The 10,837-nt window shown below is 41.4% G+C and overlaps 1 protein-coding gene across 1 annotated transcript in view; it reads right to left on the bottom strand.

Moving 5' to 3' along the window:
• LOC138971525 (uncharacterized) overlaps nucleotides 1–9,290 on the bottom strand; it is an 88,873-nt gene extending 79,583 nt beyond the window's left edge. The window contains exons 1-2 of the mRNA XM_070344269.1: nucleotides 9,127–9,290; nucleotides 349–1,625 (exon numbers count right to left, since the gene is read on the bottom strand). Coding sequence (XP_070200370.1) covers nucleotides 349–437 — 89 coding nt within the window. The 5' untranslated portion in view covers nucleotides 438–1,625; nucleotides 9,127–9,290. The remainder of the gene's footprint in view (nucleotides 1–348; nucleotides 1,626–9,126) is intronic.
• Nucleotides 9,291–10,837: the final 1,547 nt, after the last annotated feature.

The following is a 10,837-nucleotide window of genomic DNA, read 5'->3' as shown; positions in this document are numbered from 1 at the left end:
GATGACAGAATTACAACAGAAGTATGTAAGCAATAATACACTCGCTTAAATACGATAAATTGTAATCGTAAAATCGCTTTCCGGCAGAGTCGCACACACTTTCACACTCAAAAATGACAAAAACAGTCATTGTTTTGATCAACTCAAAATGACGTATCTCAACAGTTTTATGATTATATGGCGTCTAAAAATCCAAAACTGAGGGTAGAACATTGTTTTGACGTCAAATCAATGAGAGCGTCAAAACTGCGTGGGCGAAATTCAATCGTTTTGTCCATATAACGACGGATGCACAAACACACACACACAAACACGCACACACGCACACAAACACACTCTTTTACCTACCCTACTTCCACCCATGTCAAGAAATCCTTCCTTGCCGGGTACTGGATATGGAAAGTATTTCCAGGGGCTCGCTTCTTTCCTGCCGACATCTTGGCACGTTGTTTCTATGTCAGCTTCTTCAACAACACTCGCTGACTGGCATCGTTATGAACACGTTCTAATCAACACTATTTGCTTTCGCTCATGTGTCATCTGATGTTATTGTGAAGCGTGATTGTTTAATATCCCAGGTTTTCAGTGCTGTAGTCACTGCTCGGGTTGTTTCACATACAGTCGATATCGCCGCTTCTGCAGAAGTTTGTAGCACAGTTGTCACAATGTCACACTTGAATCGTGATAACAGAAATATCAGAGCGTACGCTTGTTACAAGGGGTGTCCGAGCTGCCTTATACCAAAACATCCAACCCACACGGTCAATTGTGCCCGAAGAACTTTGAGGTTGAAAAACGAAAGGACGGTTGCCTTGTACAATGTGTAGGTACTCGTCCGTCAGGCTATGCGTCTGTTCGTCTGTTCGTCTTACAACAGCTTCGTACAACGCTGGTGGTAATTATCACAGTTTATCACAGATCTAACTGTCATAGTTGAATCTGGATGATAAAGACATTTAAGTGCAAATTTGTTTGAAATATTATTCTGCCTACTCTGAAAACCGCAGTCAATCTGGCTGTTCTATTAAAACTGTGATGTTGTAATACGAAATGGAATTTGTTTTCAGTGTGTGTATGGCGTGCGTCGGTCAGTCAGTCCGTCTTAAAACCGTGTTTGTAGAGCTGGTGATACTTTATTTCCGATTACTCTACCCTCTCTGAAATTCGCAGTCAATCCGACTGTTCTTTAAAAACTGTGAATCTGTAGTACGAAAGGGGCAATTGTTTTTAGTGTATTTTAGTGCATTGGTCCATCTTTTTGTTTTGTAGAGCTGGTGATATGTTATTTCTGTCGTCCTTATATATAATATGCGAGCTAAACGCAACTTCAATGAAGATAATTTTCTAGTGCGAGCTCAAAGCAACTTCGATCAATAAAGATAATTTTCTAGTGCGAGCTCAAAGCAACTTCGTTCAATGAAGATAATTTCCAAGTGCGAGCTCAAAGCAACTTCACTGAAAATAATTTTCAAGTTGGGATACAGTGTTGATGCTAACTTGGATTCCGTACATCAGTTTACAATGTCTGCGTAACTACATCTAGGTGCTGTTTCTGTGGTTCCAGACTTGATGAGACGGCATGGGGCTGCGTTCATGTGTTCCACCTCCGTCCTGGCATCCATTTTCTGCAATTCATTAATAAAAATGATTGACTAAATCTATGACTCGGAAAAGGAAGAGCAAAAAGGAAGAAGGAGGATGAGGAGAGAGAGAGAGAGAGAGAGAGAGAGAGAGAGAGAGAGAGAGAGAGAGAGAGAGAGAGAGAGAGAGAGAGAGAAAGAGAGAGAGAAAGAGAGAGAGAGACAGAGAGACAGAGAGAGACACACACACAGAGAGACACAGAGAGAGAGAGAGAGAGAGAGAGAGAGAGAGAGAGAGAGAGAGAAAGAGAGCGAAAGAGAGAGAAAGAGAGAGAGAGAGAGAGAGAGAGAGAGAAATAGAGAAATAGAGAGAGAGGTGATTTAGCGCTGCGGCAGTAAAGCAACAGCAACAACAATTTCCATAGCAACACCATCGGCAACATCCGTTAATTATCAAGAACATCACAGCTTCCTTTGCAGTCATCCCTTGGATCATACTCTGGTCATAAAACCATGAGTTTCTGATACCACACGTGTAGAAAATACCTCAAAGGCACAGTAAGCCTCCCGTAAACCATCACAGAGCTCCCCGAGCGTCTACATATAATACAAGCATACTTCCATTTGAACGCTCACCGAACGGGAACATCCTGGCTGTTTTCTGTCGAGCGTGAGAAATTTTCAAAGAATTTATTTTCGTGGACTTGGTCCTCAACAACAATGGCGCCTCGTTTTGGTGCTGGACGGCTGTTATGAATACCGGAATTCACGCCCGGACAGTAAGCCTCCCGTAAACCATCACAGATAATGTCAGGCTTTTACACACAGTACAAACACCCTTCCATTTGAACGCTCACCAAAACGGGAACATCCTAGGTGCCCTACGTAAAGAGTGAGCAATTGTTAAAGAATTAATTTTGCAGATTGTCTCGAACACTTTTTGGACCCATCTAGATCTATTGTGTGCTATTGTAAATAAGCTCACATCGAGTCGCATTCAAATGACTAACTGACGACTACATTGTGAAAAAGGGAAACTGGATCACACGGGTTCACGATGGCTCAGGGGTAAGATAAACCACGCAAAAATAAATTCTTTGAAAATTGTTCGCTCTTTACGGAGGGCACCTAGGATCTGGATGTTCTCAATCGGTGAGTGTTTAAATGAAAGGGTGTTTGTACTGTGTGTAAAAGCCTGACCGTATCAGTGATGGTTTACGGGAGGCTTACTGTGCCTTTAACAAACTCACGTCGACATTATTTGTTATAAGAGCCTGGTTTTGTCGTACTTATTGAACAGCCTTTATAATACGCTCGTCAATTAATTACTATTATTTTCCCAATGAATCTCGATCAGCAGCCTTGGTCACTATGCTTTAGCCACCAAGTTATATCATACTCGCTGAAGGAAATTGACCCGGTGTAACACCCCTTACTGCATGACCCTAACCCTAACCCATGGTTCTTTCGGTCAAAGGGTAGCATTTTTTAAGTCCAAGATTGGCGCATGCACATTGACCGCAATGAGAGGGATTGTTCAGCAGAGGTTTCAGTTCGTGACACCGGCACACAATTTCCAAGCGTGAAAATGGAAAGTTGAACTGCAAACATACATTACACGTGGGTTCCCGAGCATGTGTCGACACGTCGGTTTCCATCGCTAGAGTTCTTGTGAACTACAGCCGTTTGTTTCGTGCATAATCAGAGGTACATAATAACGTGCTATTGCAGATAAGCTCACATCGAGTCGCATTCAGATTACTAACTGACGACTACATTGTGAAAAGGGGAAACTAGATCACACGGGTTCGCGATGGCTCAGGGGTAAGATAAACCACGCAAAAATAAATTCTTTGATAATAGCTCGCTCTTTGCGGAGGGCACCTAGGATATTCTCAAGCGGTGAGTGTTTAAATGAAAGGGTGTTTGTACTGTGTGTAAAAGCCTGACAGTATCTGTGATGGTTTACGGGAGGCTTACTGTGACTTTAAGTTGATAACTGATCAACACTATGCTCCCGTTCACTTCGTATAAGTTTGGAAAGCAATGTCAAGTAGCGTTAATTTCAAGCGTGACCGACATTATGTTGTTGTCTGGCTCCGAAATGCATTGACCAAACGCCGAAAGGGGCTGTCGTCATTGCATAAAAGGATTTCCCTACCCAGAACGCAATATTTTTGATGACATAATGATACAATGGATTTAGTTCGGGACGACGACGCTCGCTATGGGCGGTTCATTATATAAAGGGAAGCAAGCGGTAAAAAACGGGCGTCGGCAGAGCCAATTGAAGGGGGAAACCAACTTGTAGTTGTCATTCACTTGTGCCTGTATATGTAATGGGTTTTTTAATGCGTCTTGAGTAGGAGCAATGGGACAAATACTGACAAACGTACAGGCTCGAGGCAAGGACAGATTGCTTTTTACATTTGAACTATAAATAGTGATCATGATCTCAAGTTCTTGTGAGTTAGGAAGTGACTGACTAAGTCTAAATGAGTACATTATGGTGTGTGCATAGGTATCTTTATGTCTATATGCGTAAGTGTATCAATGTGTGGGTCTGTCTGTCTGTCCGTCTGTCTGTCTGGCTGTCTGGCTGTCTGGCTGTCTGGTTGTCTGGCTGTCTTTCACTCTCTTTTCATCTCAATTTCTCTCTGTGTGTCTGTCTCAGTTTCTCTCTCAGTTTCTCTGTCTGTCTCTCTCGCTCTTTCTCTGTCTGTCTGTCTGTCTGTCTGTCTGTCTGTCTGTCTGTCTGTCTGTCCGTCTCTCTCTCTCTCTCTCTCGATCTCTCTCTCTCTCTCTCTCTCTCTCTCTCTCTCTCTCTCTCTGTTCATTTTATTTTATTTTATCAAATGTTGTCATTTTCAGCACGATTTGACAATGCGGTGGGGGCCAAATACAGTATGTGGGGTCCATCCGAGATGGTCCCTCTGGGGGTAATGAAAGCGGTCCCCGGGGGACACTTTCACATGAGGGTGAGAACAGGCTGTTACACCGGTAACTATAAAAATACCGCCAGACTGTACGATCGATTCGCACCGGGGTTTCATGACCAAGGCAAGACATAGTCGTAAGCTGGTAAAAAAAAAAACACCCCACCCACATCTGTAGAAAATAAAATAACATTCATGTTAAACATCAAAATGTGTGATTTTGTCATGTTACACAAAGCTGTTACATTTAGTCAAGTTATGACTAAATGTTTTAACATCGAGGGGGGAATCGAGACGAGGGTCGTGGTGTATGTGTGTGTGTCTGTGCGTGTGTGTGTGTGTGTGTAGAGCGATTCAGACTAAACTACTGGACCGATCTTTATGAAATTTGACATGAGAGTTTCTGGGTATGATATCCCCGGACATTTTTTCAGTTTTTCGATAAATTTCTTTGATGACGTCATATCCGGCTTTTCGTGAAAGTTGAGGCGGCACTGTCACGCCCTCATTTTTCAACCAAATTGGTTGAAATTTTGGTCAAGTAATCTCCGACAAAGCCCGGACTTCGGTATTGCATTTCAGCTTGGTGGCTTAAAAATTAATTAATGACTTTGGTCATTAAAAATCTGAAAATGGTAAAAAAAATATTTTTTTTATAAAACGATCCAAATTTACGTTCATCTTATTCTCCATCATTTTCTGATTTCAAAAACATATAAATATGTTATATTTGGATGAAAAACAAGCTCTGAAAATTAAATATATAAAAATTATGATCAAAATTTCTTTTTCGAAATCAATTTAAAAACACTTTCATCTTATTTCTTGTCGGTTCCTGATTCCAAAAACATATAGATATGATACGTTTGGATTAAAAACACGCACAGAAAGTTAAAACGAAGAGAGGTACAGAAAAGCGTGCTATCCTTCTCAGCGCAACGAATACCCCGCTCTTCTTGTCAATTTCACTGCCTTTGCCACGGGCGGTGGAGTGACGATGCTACGAGTATACGGTCTTGCTGCGTTGCGTTGCCTTCAGTTTCATTCTGTGAGTTCGACAGCTACTTGACTAAATGTTGTATTTTCGCCTTACGCGACTTGTTTTCTTTTTCTTTTTAAAACACCGTATTTTTTCAGTTTCTAGTTAATAATGACTCAATTCAGACCTCGTAAGTAATGGCAGTCATATATTTTCTTGACATTCTACCCATGATAATGACAGGTTTTATCGATCATGCAAGTATAGGGCCCATGTATGTTTCCCTTGCACAGACTCACCCAGAACAGTTTGTAGAGAAACACAATATACAAATAATCGGGCCGTGTGTCTGTGTGTGTGTTCAGCCATGCAGAAAGATGTCATTAGATGTAAACCGATGCCGTTTGCTCCGGCTGCTATGCCAGAGTCATTAAGTCATCATCAGAATCAGTGTCACAAGCCAGACATTATTTGAATCACTTTGAGTTTGTTACCATACATATTCAGCTGTATTTGTCTTTAATTTACTGGTCTGTTGTTGATTGCAATGTTAATATCGAGGTCGACTGATTGAAAGAAAAGCTCATATTGTTATCAGATATTACCCAATATTGACGGACTCCGGTCTCGATTTTGATATCACTGTCGAAACAGACCAATAGCAGAAGATATCATCACACAGTCAGTCAATGTTAGATATATTGCTAATTCTCTGGACATTTTGTATTTACTGTAAAGAAATTACAAAAGTATTTGTCTCAGTTTTGGCTGTTCCATATCCTTCCCTCTGATTATTATTTCTTTTTGTTCACTCTTTTCTTGTACTTTTCAGTATTTCAAAATGTCTTTTCTTTCAAAAAGTCTTTAGTCACTTGCTCAACTAAATTCTGGGATCATTACATTTTCATATATATTTGTTCTGTTTTTAAATTTAGGTGTTTTTGTTTTTGAAGTGGGGAAGCAATAAAGAGGTCGTCGATATCAAAACTGATATCGACGGAAATGTCGTCGATATCACTTTTGCACTGAGCTCAGTTTTGCCCAATTGACCAATGGAAATCCACGTAACATATGAAATAGCAATATTCAGCTATATTTTCACCCAACACAGATAGAAGTCGTCTTATCGAAAGAAACGGGTGTCTGGTTTGTGAGGTTTTACATTTCAAAAGTCACCCAATACATGTACTTATTCGAACATGTCACCAAACCAGACAGTTGCAGACTAACCCTACATATTTACATACTTTGTGCGCCTGTTTCGCTTCTTGTCAACTCTCTTTTGAATTATTTATTTTTCGTGCATGTGTGCATACGCGCTAGTACATTCAAACATAAAAGCTGTCTTGCAGAAATATACAGGTAAGGCAAATATAGAATTCCACGTACAGTCTGAAAGACTAACGCCCTCTATCTATCTCTCCCATTCTGTCTCAGTTTGTTCCTGTCTGTTTGCTTGTCTGTCTCTCTGTCTGTCTTTCGCTTTGTCTGTCTCTCCCTCTCTTTTCGATCGACCTCACACACACTTACGCACTCGCACACACACACACACACACACACACACACACACACACACACACACACACACACACACACTACCACACACAAATAAACTCTCCCTCCCTCTATCTCCCTCTCTCCACACACACACCCCCCCCCCCTCTCTCTCTCTCTCTCTCTTCACCACCACAATCCTTGAGCACCTTCCCCGTATACCAATCACCCATCAAAGAAAACAGCGAGCAAAGAGCCAACATCAGCGGATCGAACGTTGGCTTCGATTTCAGCTTACGGTATTGCCCCGCTCTCTTCCTATCCCAAATAATCTGACACTCGACGCTGTTGGTAAGCTCCTTGTGCATGCTGCCGATATAGCTAGATCATTGCTAAGCAAAGAATGGGATGATCGATTGGTTTCGACCAACACTGATTTTTGGTCAGTGACATATGCCTAGAATGATGTGGTCATCTGGTTATGCCGCTGACTGACTTTGGGCCAGTGCTATATGCTTCATGGTGAGGTGATCATCTGGTTATGCCGCTGACTGACTTTGGGCCAGTGTTATATGCTTAATGGTGAGGTGATCATCTGGTTATGCCGCTGACTGACTTTGGGCCAGTGCTATATGCTTAATGGTGAGGTGATCATCTGGTTATGCCGCTGACTGACTTTGGGCCAGTGATATGCTTAATGGTGAGGTGATCATCTGGTTATGCCGCTGACTGACTTTGGGCCAGTGCTATATGCTTAATGGTGAGGTGATCATCTGGTTATGCCGCTGACTGACTTTGGGCCAGTGCTATATGCTTAATTGTGAGGTGATCATCTGGTTATGCCGCTGACTGATTTTGGGTCAGTGCTATATGCAAAAACGTGTTATCATTTTGGCGAAGTCTACTTCACAAAGCTCGTTGCACAACGCTTTGGCACCGAATTATCGGTATAAAGACTTCGCGAGGTCAACTTCGGTTCAATTAAGGACAGTTTGAAAGATGCTGGTCCGTTCAGAGCAACGGTTTCTCGAGAAGTCCAGTTACGTTAACACTGAGTTGGGGCCAGTGCTATATAATTATGCTAAGAATGAGAGGATAGACTGTTTATGCAGCTCACGATCACTGATTTGAGTCAGTGCTATAATGTGCTAAGGTTGACATGGTAAACTGGTTATGCCGCACACTGATTTTAGGTCAGTGCTATAATGTGCTAAGGTTGACATTGTAAACTGGTTATGCCGCACACTAATTTTGGGTCAGTGCTATAATATGCTGAGGATGACATGGTAAACTGGTTATGCCGCACACTGATTTTGGGTCAGTGCTATAATATGCTGAGAATGACATGGTAAACTGGTTATGCCGCACACTGATTTTGGGTCAGTGCTATAATATGCTGAGGATGACATGGTAAACTGGTTATGCCGCACACTGATTTGGGGTCAGTGCTATAATATGCTGAGAATGACATGGTAAACTGGTTATGCCGCACACTGATTTTGGGTCATTGCTATAATATGCTGAGGATGACATGGTAAACTGGTTATGCAGCACAATGATTTTGGGTCAGTGCTATAATATGCTGAGGATGACATGGTAAATTGGTTATGCCGCACCATGATTTTGGGTCAGTGCTATAATATGCTGAGGATTACATGGTAAACTAATTATGCCCCCCCAACACACACACACACACACACACACACACACACACACAATTGACTCCGTGAATTATTTGATATTGCTTGTAGAATTAAGTGTATGTAAGCTGCTATACACTGGCGAATCGAAACTTCCAAAGGAAATGTGTCCGTGAATTTGTTTCTCAATGATCATGCTTCTGAAGCTTACATATTCATGTCAACCATTATGTCAGTCGTACCCGGGGAACACTGACCACCACATGTTTTGACAAGGTTTAAGTGGCAGAAAGAATTTACACAATACACTTGATGGTACATGGAAGAGTTTAGTTTAATAGAGACACTTTCAGTATAACATAATACTATGTGACTGTGAGAAGGTTGTCAAACTTGAGGTCCTGTGTGAGAACAGAATGAACTCCAATCAGTTTTACACTGAAGTAATGGTACCTTTGCATAAACTTCTAAAACATGGAGAAAAAAAATTAACCTACCTTTTTTTTCCAAACTATGACCCTAAACCATAATAGTCCCACGCCGTACACACACACACACACACACTTCCAATAACACTCTAGTATCCATGCCTCTGAGTTGTCACCCTACGGGACCACAGCATGAGCATTGTCAGAGCGCGATATAGTCAGTATACTCTTTCTGTATTGTGCCAGAATTTTCAGGGCTCTATACAAAGACTCTCCTCGCCTTTCTCTCTCTCATTCTTTGGGTAACGACATGGTGTTTTGACGGTGGCTGTACTCACAAAGCCTTTCGCTCCCAACACATTCGGGACACCTTGTCAACAAACGGTGGGGCCTGTACAGTAAACCTAACGCTCCACGCAACCAGTCAGGAAGCCAGATTATAAGTGTTATGTGCATGTGTGTAAACAGTTTTTACATGGAGGATTAACCAGCTGGTCACCTGAAATTGGGACATATCTAGACGATCAAGGCTGACATTCAGGGCCGGTGTAACGATGTGAGATTGGCCCCTCTGTCATCTTACCCCCTCAATATATACTCGAGACTGAAATGTTCTTTCCGCCTGGTAAAATTAAAGAAGTGAACTTATATAATGACGAAAAGCACGTCAGTTTCTTGCATGTGAAGAAAATTGGTTGTGAAATTTAATAGAATTCACCCCAAATTTCGATTTCTTCGGAAACGTGTACCGAGTGGTTACGTCCCTTGAATGAGAAGGGAAACATTTTCGGATTAATCAAATTTCTAAGTTTAAATTAAACAAAAATTGATTGCACAGATTTGACCCCACGAATGTAAGGTACCCAAGGTCGCTCGTCAGTACTATCGAAGGGTGTTTTTTTTGTTCAGTGTGGAGTTTACACAAGATCAAGGAGGCCGAGGGCGAAAGGTGACAGAGGGGCCAATCTCACATCACTACACCGGAATGCAAGAGTCGAGGATAGAGACTTTATTGTTGGGATAAACTGTACCCTCAATGGAGTTTATCCCGGACTAAAGTCTTTAAACTCTACTCCTGGAAACAGTCAATTTAGTGTAGTGAGGCTTGGCTAACCGAAACCAGAAGACCAAGAATGGTGGCTCTTGTCTCCGTGTAGCATGCGAAAATAAGCCCGGGATCTCTGACTTTTAAGCACATTTTCAGAGTAATCGTGGCATACCTGTATATTTTAGGATTCAAGAATTGATAAAGAATAGTATTCTTTCATTTTTGAATCTGGCACTACAATTTCAATTTTAAATAGATTGTTTGAATTTTAAAAAACAAATTGATTGATTTATGTTAAACTTCCAAGCAGGAATGCTTAATTTGCTTAAAAAATACGACCGCCACAGTGTCACTTCCACTTTTCTAAAAACAACAACAACACACACACACACACGCACATACACCCGACCACCTCGTCTCGATTTCCAGTCTATCTGAAAACATTTAGTGAACACTTGACTTAATCTATTGAGTACAGACTTGTATAACCCACAGACATAAAAGAAAAAAATCCATAGATATTTTCATAAAGTTCAATAAATGGAACATCATTAATCGAAAGCATCGTGTGTCCATTCGACCACCCTTCTTTACAGTCTTTCGTGTGCATGCTATGCACTTTCAATTTTTCCGCTCCAAAATCGTCAAACGACCGTATGTAAACCCCTATGGCTAACACCTTTCGACCTCCGAAAAAAACTGATCAACCCAGGGACAAAACAATAGCCCTGT

The sequence above is a fragment of the Littorina saxatilis genome, linkage group LG7 (assembly GCF_037325665.1).
Source record: "Littorina saxatilis isolate snail1 linkage group LG7, US_GU_Lsax_2.0, whole genome shotgun sequence".
NCBI classification, from domain to species: Eukaryota; Metazoa; Mollusca; class Gastropoda; order Littorinimorpha; family Littorinidae; genus Littorina; species Littorina saxatilis.
Note: the sequence above shows the minus strand (reverse complement) of the source record. Positions and strands in the feature narration are given on the sequence as shown.